Source organism: Vidua macroura, chromosome 1, assembly GCF_024509145.1.
Source record: "Vidua macroura isolate BioBank_ID:100142 chromosome 1, ASM2450914v1, whole genome shotgun sequence".
Lineage (NCBI taxonomy): Eukaryota > Metazoa > Chordata > Aves > Passeriformes > Viduidae > Vidua > Vidua macroura.
In genome coordinates, this window is record NC_071571.1 from 20,842,937 (window position 1) to 20,853,589 (window position 10,653).

Below are 10,653 nucleotides of genomic sequence, written 5' to 3' on the forward strand. Positions count from 1 at the left end.
CTTCTTTGGGAGAAGGTCTGCAACAGTGCATCCCAGGCAGTATGTGTGAGGATAAAACTATTGAGGAAAATGTGGTTGGTATGGTAGGACCTCACTTTAAGAATCAGGCTTATCATAGCTGGAATTAGGAACTGAGGCTGTGCTTGATGCCAAAAGGTCACCCAGCATCACAATGGCTTCACAGATCATGACAGGTTCGTGTTTATTTGAGGATGATGTCTGTCCTTTGCCTAACGTGTATCACAGCCATTGCAATGAAGGCTTATGCACACCCTGATGTCTCAAAAACCAGCTGGCTTAGGGATGACTAAATACAACACCTCAAGGGCCCAGCTACAGGCTGAGACAGAGCAGTCACTTCTGGCACATCTTTTCAGTTTTTCTTACCCAGAAGAAAAAACAGTGCTGAAAGCCCTTTCCCGTGGGGTGAGGAGAGCAATGAGATATGAACATAATTCTCCAAATGTGTTTGACTGCCTTCCTAGGTCTTGAGGGGAAGCCCTTAGCTAAGGGAACTGGCTAGCTTGTGTCAGGGCCAGATAAGGAATTTTTTTAAGACAGAGCATTAGAGAAAAGTAAAAAAAAAAAAAAAAAAAACCCAAAAAAACCCACAAAACAAAAAAAAAAACTTTTTTAAAAGGGGAGGGAGGAATATTTACAAGTGCATGAATGGAAGCTTTGTCGACAGTTTTCTTGGGAGATAAGGAGCTGGACTGGCCCATCTCTGCACGGCATGGACACACTCGATGCCTTTGAGTCTCTCAGGAAAGAGCAAAAGGAGCTGCTGACATTTCTGCTTAAAAGGAAGAATCAATGAATCTTTGTTTCCCACTGCTGCTTGTTTGACCTTATTGTGTTGCAGAAAAGAAAAGAAATAAAAGGGAATGGTGAGCGGAGAGCAGATTCGTGCTAATAAAATCCAAGACAAGATCACAGCCCTCTGATCATTACTGGAGATGCCATTATTTGGTTGTTGTCCTATTTGCCGCTGTTGCTCATTTCTGATTCTTGCCTTGCTGTAATAAGTCACACTCCTTCCAGCCATCATCCCTGTATTGACAGGCAAATGTCACCCAGGTTTGATTGACGTCCATTGCTCCTGAATACAGAAGTATGATTTAGGAATCAATTCTGTTTGTTTATTTAAACAGCTCTTTGTGTACCTTGTATATCTGTAAGCAGGACAAGTTCTTTAATATTTTGTGCCACTAATACTGCACATTCACCTTCCCACTCAGTCACAAAGGTGCCCACCAGACCCTGGGGGAGGAGAAGACTTTCATGCACCCAAAAAAAAAAAAAAAAAAAAAAAAAAAAAAAAAAAAAAGAGAGAGAGAAAGAAAGAAATAAACAGCAACAACAAGAAAAAAAAAATACCCCAGCCTCCAAGATATAACAAAATGCTTTGCTGCCCCTGAGTTAAGCCAAAGAGATCTTTTTATCATGTCTTAAGCATCTGACGATTTGCATATACCCCGGACTTTTCTTTGGCTTCTAAACAAAAGGGAGCACTTTCCCTCAGTGTCGGTTCGCAAGCAGAGCAGCGGCTGGCTTTAACACCGGGAAACACTGTAGCCAGTGATGAGCACGTCAATTTTAATTCACAGGAAAAACTATTTCCTTTTCTGCCTTTATGGTTGCAATTGGGACGAGGAGGCAGAGGGAGATCCGAAATTGCCGTTAATCTCTTTATTATTGTGGGAGGTATATTTTCAAAGAACTTTTAGTTGGACAATTGGTAAAACATCCCTGCATTTAAAGCGGTATTTCCCAGAAAACGCTAACATGGCAAAGTGGCCTCAGGGAAGCGTTAAGCAGGAGGTGGATTGACCTTTTAATTCTCGATCGGTGACCTGAAGGGTACCCAGAGGCTGCTAAGCACGTCTCTTCCTTTCGGTCTGCTTCAGAAAGAGCTGTCATCACAAGATGCAGCTAGTGAGTGAGGCTCACGATTTCGCTGTTCATCCGTTTGCGGGAGAGGTGGGGGAGGGAGAAAAGAAAAAAAAATATATATATTTCCCACACTGCCAGAGTAATGCCAAACTCCCTGTGAGTGGGAAGAGCAGAGCAGATGCTGGAATGAGATGCCAAAGCAGCTCCCCTTTCCCCTGCGCTTTTGGGTGCCTATAAATTGCTCCAGCGCGCTCGTCAGCCTCCTCCTCTCCTGGCAGGTGGCACTCGGGCAGGATCCCGCTCTCCCTTCGGCTCCGGCTCCGGCTCCGGCTTCGACTTCGGCGCGGCGGCGCGGGCACCGGGCACCGGGGCGGCCGGGAGGCGCGTCCCCGCTGAGGACTGTCGTCTCTGCGAAAAGAGAGAGAGAGGGAGGGAGAGAGAGAGCGAGGAGGCGAGCGGGGCGATCGCGAGAGGAAAGGCAAGTTCCAGGGAAAGTTGACTCGGACTGGCACAGCCTGCAAAAAAAAAAAAGTCGATCGCCAGCGGGAGCATAAAAGTGCGGGCAGCCGGGGCGCGGCGGCAGCTCTTCCTCTCCCGCTCCGCTCCGCTCCCTCGCCCGCCCCGCGGCTGCAGCGGCCGCAGCGGAGCGCCGCGACCCGCGGGTTCCCCCGCAACACCGGCGGCCCTTGGGAGGGCGGCCGAGCCCCAGGGGAGCCGAGCTCGCGCGGGCTCGGCGTTTTTTCGGCTCTGAGGAGGAACCCCGCCAACCATCAAGATTTTGTCCAAAAGCAGACAAGAGGATCGCCCTGCGCTGAGCCGGCTGGTGGGCAGCAGGCGGCGGCTGATAGCGGCCGGCGCGCTGGGGGTGGTGATGGTGCTGCTGCTGGTCATCCTCATCCCGGTGCTGGTCAGCTCGGCCGGCACCTCGGCGCACTACGAGATGCTGGGCACCTGCCGCATGGTCTGCGACCCCTACGGCGGCACCAAGGCGCCCAGCACGGCGGCCACGCCCGACCGCGGGCTCATGCAGTCCCTGCCCACCTTCATCCAGGGGCCCAAGGGTGAGGCCGGCCGGCCGGGCAAAGCGGGGCCGCGCGGCCCGCCGGGGGAGCCGGGGCCGCCCGGCCCGGTGGGGCCGCCGGGTGAGAAGGGCGAGCCGGGGCGGCAGGGCCTGCCGGGCCCCCCCGGGGCGCCGGGGCTGAACGCGGCGGGGGCCATCAGCGCCGCCACCTACAGCACCGTCCCCAAAATCGCCTTCTACGCCGGCCTCAAGCGGCAGCACGAGGGCTACGAGGTGCTCAAGTTCGACGACGTGGTCACCAACCTCGGCAACCACTACGATCCCACCACCGGCAAGTTCACCTGCTCCATCCCCGGCATCTACTTCTTCACCTACCATGTGCTCATGCGGGGCGGCGACGGCACCAGCATGTGGGCCGACCTCTGCAAGAACAACCAGGTGGGCGCCGCGCCGGGGGCAGCCGGGGACAGGAGGGCAGGGGGCCCCTGGGAGGAGGGGGGTTCCCCGAGGGAGCGGGCGCTGTGCGGGAGCGGGCGGAGCGGCGAGGGAAGGGCGGGAAGCGGGCGGGGAGAGGGAGCCGGGCGGCCGCTGGAGGCGGCGCGGGTGCGTGCCGGGGATGCGGAGCTCGAGCCCGGGCGGCGGGAGGCGAGCGATGAGGACCAGCGGCCTCCTCTCCGTAGCTGGCAGGGAACCTGCGGGGAGCGCCGCCCCGCTCCGCCTCGGGTGCCCGAAAGCTACCGAGGGGCCGGGTGTTCCGCGCAGAGCCGAGGCCGCCCGGGCTGCTGGCTGAATGCGGACTCGACGCGCTCTCCTCTCCGAGAGCCGCGCCGCAGGTGCCGCTCCCAGTCCGCTGTCCGAGCCGAGCAGCTCCCGGCCCGCCCTGGCCACGGCCCCGGCCGCGGAGCGCGGTCCGCAGCTCTGCCGGGACGGGAGCGGGGGGCGGGCGTACAAACAGCACTGCCCCCGCAGGGGCACGAAGAGCCCGGCGCTCCCTCGGGGAGGGGAAAGTCCCCGGCAAGAAAGGGGAGCCAAGGCCGGTGGGTGAGCTCAGGAGAGGGTGGTGCTGTGTGGAGAAAGGGTGAGGTGAGTGGGAGGAACGCAGCCCCGGCACGGGACGGGGTTCCCACGCAGCGGAGCCGGGCTTGACACGCTCAGCCCCCGGAGGGGTGCGAGGCTTCTTCTCCCTGTCAGGAGAGCTGGTACTAGAGCGAGCTCAACGCTCGCAGACCTGAGCCCTTGGCGGGACCGTGCCAGGAGGTACACCGGGCGTCTGGAGAGCCCGGGCAGGACTCGAGTCTGTCGGCATCCCCTGGGCAGGATGAAGGCATCGGAAATACTTAAAGGCCTTGCAATGCTCCCATCTGAAATACAGAGGAATCATCCCTTTTAATTAGGATAAACGCAGCCACTGCCTGTTATATTGCCCCCTTGTAACCCCTCCTTCGCAATTTTGCGCCTCTTCCGTGTGTAGTTCACCGACACGGTTAGGCTGGCACTAATTCCTCCGGCGCTTAGAGGCACCGCCATCCCTCAAGGCTTTGGATGCCCAGGGACAGTGCGAGGTGCCCAATCGTTCCCGCGTCCCCGAGCTCCGCTCCCGGTACCCCGGCCCCCCGTGCGGCGGGAGGGCGAGGAACCCGCCGCGCACCGGCGGCTCAACAGGTCCCTCAGTGCCCGAGCCGTCCCGGCGAGCAGCGGCTGCAGGGCGGGCTGGCCGCTCGGGGAGCCCGGAGCCAGCGCTGCCGCTCTTCCTGGGCTGCTCGCCCTCCGGCGGGGTAGGCTAGGGGAGGGATCGGCTCCCCGTCGTGTCCCTAGGACTGGACACCGGACCCCGTGTCCCCGCCGTGCCTGGCGGCCGCGGAAAACCTCGTTCGTTTGCGCGTCTGCTCCCCAGCCGAGCACGGCCGGCTGGCGGCCCTTTGTGCTCGGCGCACCCGGGAGCGGTGGCGGCCCGTAAATTAATCTGATATGCCACTTAACCTTTTGTTTATGGCTTCTCAGAAGGACTGTAAAAACGGAATAATGAGGACATCAGCGGCAATTAATTAAATTAGAAAATATCTACCATAAATACTGTCTCAGCAGATAAACCAGGATTAGTAGAACTAAGTACATCCTAATATATTCACTTTACTATCTTCCTACAAAAACAATATTCTTCACTGCAGAAATATAATTGTACTTACAATTAAAGGATTTATCTATATTTACCCATATTTATAATGTTGTAGAGTGTTTATTTTCCTGAACCCCGAAAAATAAATACGTATCAGTAGTTTTAAAGAAGCATTCAATTACAAATATTCAGTTGAATCTAACCATTTCCACATATAGGTACTTCCAGTGCCAGACATGAGACAAACTCATAGTTATTCAAAGAAGAAAGAAAAATCCCACCTAAAGAGGCGTTCTATGTGTACATTTGTATATACCATACAAGATATTTAGGTAAATACCTGCATATCAATGATTTGAAATCGACCCACAGTTTTGATGCCTCAGTGATTGATTAGGATTTATACATGAAACACTAAATGCTGATGTGACAGGCTTTATGTATATTTGTAAGGAAGCTCAGAAATTTTGGAAGTAGTTAAATGGAGTGACAAAGGCAACATTATAAATCCAATGTTCTCTAACAATGAAAAAACTTGAAACATTGAAAACTGTATGACTTACAGAAAAAAAAAAAAGCAGCATTCCTAAGCAATACATATGTTAAACCTCAAGGTCTCCAATGTTACCACAGTGTCTGCTTTAATGGTTATCAAGCTTGAACAGGGAAGTGCTGAGGTGACACAGCTTAGGTATGTGTGTGCAGACTGAGAGCATAGCTTCATGAAAGAACTTACATGGAACTTACAAAATGTATTGTCTCATAATGCTGTAATTTTGAGATGCATTTACCCTCTTGCAGCAGGACACTCCATTCATTTCAGGAGAATTCATTTGAGACTGTTCATCTAGGCTTTAAAAAGAAATTGTCCTGGCTAACCAAGCAGGAAGGTAAACCCACTAAGAATAGCATACAGGACCTTTGCTGCTACACACAGGGCAGTAACATCTGCATTTTGGTTTCTAGACTTTCAATACCCAGATTTTTTTTTGTTTCTGGCCAGTATGTATTATGTAGAATCTTAAAAATGAAATATCCATTGCTGTTGTAGCCAGTGTCCACATGCTGACTCCCTTAGGATAGTCACTGATGTAATTCAAATTCTCCCTTACCATCCAAAAGATTTTATACAAATCCACAAAGCAGCATTTCATTAGGAAGTAAACATGAATTTGAAAAGTCCTTTAAACCATTTTTCTCACCATTATGCAAGATACTAGTTCTCTGTGAAAGTTTTTCTACCTTGTCTGTAGCCTTTTCACTCCTCCCCATTTGCCCTTTCCATTTCCACTGTGGGCAACCATCTCAGTCCATTATTTTGTCTGGAAGGTCTTTCCACGGTTAATGTCCAGAGCCTTCAACTCTGCCCTGCCAGTCACTATTCCAAAGGAAACATCCAGTACTTAGAATAATTATTGCTTAAAAAACTAGCAAAATAGATCACCTCTGTAAACAATACCAGGCAAGTAAGGACCAAGGAGTCCTGAAATAGTCGGGGTTTATCATCATGCCACATATCAGTTTAAATTTGCAGCCTGTCACAGCTCTGCAAGCCTTTGCAGCCTTTCTCACTGTTCTTACAGGATGCATAAAGAATTTCCACCTACTGTGATTTTTAAGCTGCATAATGCCATAAGATCCTGCATGGTAAAAGAACCCCCTCCTTTTTAACATTTCAATATTAATGTGAAATCATATCACATGAAAATTTAATTTGGAAATTTATCATGTAAACTTTGAAAGGAATCCATGGAAAATTGTGACTTATAGCCTATTTTTTCAGTTCAGAGCAGGAAAAAATCCCACATATAGTACACCAAGTCATGCATTATTACTTAGTTCAGATTTGCAATGCCACTAAATCATTTACTGCTCTGTAACTACACTAGAACAAAGAAAAGCAACAAGCAGATGACGTGTTACACTGAAATAAATCGCATACAACCATGTTTAAATATTTTAGCAAACAGAGTCAAATTATATATAAATGATTTGGAGACTTACAACGGCAAAGGCTGTTCATTGCTGGAAACCAACATATATCTTGAAATTACAGATTACATCCAGTTTGCAAGAAATGTCAAATTTAATCAGTAGTGGAATACCAAGGGAGAAATGGGAAAAAAGTATGTTTAAGAGAAAGTTGCAAATGAAAAGCCCTCAATGACTTGTAAGTTCCAAAAACCTCTTAACAGCAAATAGTGATTTGCCTGTGATTTTTCACAAGTGCTTCTCTGAAAACACAGTGAAATTAAATGTTTGCTTACTGAAATGTGGTAATAGCAGCTTTTCCAAACCCAGACTGCTTGTGTGCATGTGTATGTGTGGGGTGTACTTCTTGTATTCTTTTTTGCAGCATGATCCTATTGCTTAGTATGACAATAAACTGCCTCTGGAAAAAGTCCATCTTGGGAGCTCCCTGTGGGCCTCCCTGTGGATCCTCAACATTGTCAATCACTTGTCCCACTGACACAAAAGTTGCATCAATGTAAAACTGGCACACGATCAGATCCAGTTCTCCCAACTCCAGCTATTCTTACACATATTTATAAAAAGGCTCCAGACATCTACAGAAGATCTGGCAGTTGTGTATTCATCAGATGACTGGAGAAAGGAGAATATTATTGCTTTAGTTTCAGAAGTACAGTAGGAGAAAGTAAGCAATTGCCATAGGAATAAACTACAATATATGTTGCCAGATGTTTAAAGTGGCAACTCATGCATGTTGAATAAAACCTTGAGGATATGCTTTAATTTCACCAGGAAGGAAAAATTGCCAGAGTTTTCTTAACCAGTCATTCTGTATTTTATGTAGGTTCGAGCTAGTGCGATTGCTCAGGATGCTGATCAGAACTACGACTATGCCAGTAACAGCGTGGTTCTTCACTTGGAGCCAGGAGATGAAGTTTACATTAAATTAGATGGAGGAAAAGCACATGGAGGAAACAACAACAAATACAGCACATTTTCTGGATTTATTATTTATGCTGACTGATAATGAGTAAAAAGACCCACCAAACCAGTCAAGAAATGAAGCCTGCTCTTCTAAGCGATGGATTGCGCAGCAAAAGTCAATGAAACAAGCACCCCAGCAGAGAGTGACCACTGAACACCTCAGCAGTGGGGGGAAAAAAAGTTGAATGCTACCTGATTCACATCTGTACAACACAGAGAAACCTTATGTTAAAAAATCACAAACCAAGTTAAACAGATGTGTGATCCACTTCCACCAAAGCAAATACTTCCTCATTGTTAAGTGTCCATGTGAATGAAGTTCTACATAGATCAAATTTTTATAGGGAAGAAAAGCCCACCTAAGGACACTGAGTTATTTCTTCAGTGTATATGATACTTTGATGTGTTATGATCTTGCTGCTTTATCCATACTTCAGCTTTGGTTCTTGTGACTTACCTGCTAACAATGATGCTTGGAGTCCACTCATAGTGTGGTGAGGAATGATTTTACAATAAAAGGAAGAGGTAATCAAAATATACTTTCTCTCTGCAAAGAAATTGTTTGCCTTGTACTTTTCTTACCCTTCCACTTAAAACTAGAAACTAATCAGCTTTAAGCCTTAACTCAATGTTCCTGTTTTGTAGGTTTATATTAGACTTTTAACATAATATCAATCCAGTGGACTTATTTAAATTTTGTCTTTCCCTTAGCTGTTCTCTAAAAGCAAAAGACAGAAGAAACACTATTTCCCCCTGAAAAATATAACAGCTGACAAAAAATTCTATTGGACCATATCCCTGATTCCACCAAAGCAAATGGCAAAACTCTCATTGCTATTAGTGGAAAAGGGATTTGGCTTTTAATTTGTATACATGTAAATATATATTTAGACAATTACTACAGGCCCATTGTTGATGGTTAGTTGTGTAAATATTTAGAAAGCCTGGCATCCACACCATCAGACTAAGGCAGAGTGTTTTCTTTGCAGCAATTAGTCTTCATTAGTCTTTTAGCACTTAGTCTGTACCTGGGTTCTATTTTTAATAAAGTAGTTACGGATTAATATACTGCAGATGTTCTACTAGAATTTCACAGGAATATAGACAACCTTAATTGTCTTAGGTGTCTGGTCTCACTGAAGTCAGTGGGATTTTTCCAACAAAGGAAGAGTGGGAGATCGAACACATGAGAAAATGCTGTCACACAGACCTTTTCCATGGAAGCTAGTACCAGTTTGTGGTAAGGTGTGCCTACAAGATGGACACAGAGAAGCATATTACCAAAAATGATAATACATATGCAAAGAAAGAAGCAGATATTTACATGCAAAAAAAAAAAAGTGTGTATTAAAACCTATTTTTCTCATTCATATAAATATAGATATAGATATATAAAGTCTCAAAGAAGCTTAATCCATATAGAGGATTAATGGCTTGGATAAACTAAACAGAGATACATAGTTATAAAAATGCTTTAAAATCAGTCATGGCAGTAATGTCCACAGATTTTTTTTTTTTCATTCAGAAAATGGATTTATTATTTGCTTTGGTTTTGAGAGGCTATTTCTCTCAGGTTAAAACTTGCAGATTTCATTCTAAATCTAAATTTCAGCAAGATTATGTAATTTCTTTAGCACAGTTTGTTATGTTATTTTTAACCTTTTGGCAAATCAAGGTAACATTTCTGTAAATCATAAAAGAGTAACAGAGGCTGCCCCTAGCATTGATATTTCATATGCTCTTTCACAAACAACCTTGTCTATGTAATAAGGGTATAAACTTAGATTTATCTGCACTAAAATTTCTGAAATGTCTGCCACTCTGACAAAAAAGCTCTCCAGTGCTGGCTATTCAGCAAAAGTCTGATAGAGATTTTACACATCTCCCTAAAAATTTTGTTTGAATGAGTGAACCTTTTTTCTTAAACAGAATGTGTTACTCCTTCTGTTTTAAGTCGTTCAGTTCAAAACAAATGCTGAGTGAGCCCAATCTGGCTGAGAGGATCGCCAGGCAAATTCATCCAGGGTTTACAAGGGGACATCGTGCTGCCAGCTGCTTGTGTATTATCTCACCAGACAGGTAATGCTTTTACCTTATGACAAAGTGTCAGCTCATGTCTGTACATTGTAGTGGTTACGCCTGTTTAATTTCTATGAGGCAATTATTTTAGTAACAGATGTGTACCTGACTTGTCAGCTCGCTCCACTTTTGCTGTTGCTGGCCAGTGCACTCCCACAGCAGTGTAGCTAGAGATTCTCTGTGTAGTGTCCAGCAGTCCTGTACCTAGAGCTAGAGATCATCCACAACCAGCAATGTGAATTTACTATGGTGTTTATTGGTAAAGCTCAATACTACAAGATATACATGGTCAAATTTGAAGAAGCTTCTGAAATCAGGCTACCACTACTATTGGATAACACCATTTTTTGGATAAATCACCTGCCCTGGTTAAAGTTAGACAAGAGCAAAGAACACACTTTATGTGAAAACCACATATAAGGCAAACATTTCTTCCTTTTTCATCATATCTTGATAGACTGATTTGTAAAGACTTATATCACAACCTTTGTTATAACTAATACAACTCATTAAAACTGTATTATGTAATATATTTTGAGTGCTGGTGTTGCATCCTTACAAAAAGAAGCTGGCATGTGTCAAGTTTTAC

At 46.4% G+C, this 10,653-nt stretch overlaps 1 protein-coding gene across 1 annotated transcript; it reads left to right on the top strand.

The window, feature by feature from the left end:
• Window positions 1–2,137: 2,137 nt before the first annotated feature.
• On the top strand, window positions 2,138–10,594 carry C1QL3 (complement C1q like 3). Its single transcript, XM_053989035.1, has 2 exons — window positions 2,138–3,352; window positions 7,846–10,594. The coding sequence occupies exons 1-2, from the start codon at window positions 2,765–2,767 to the stop codon at window positions 8,023–8,025; spliced, it is 768 nt and encodes a 255-aa protein (XP_053845010.1). The 5' UTR covers window positions 2,138–2,764; the 3' UTR covers window positions 8,026–10,594.
• The last annotated feature ends 59 nt before the right edge of the window (window positions 10,595–10,653 follow it).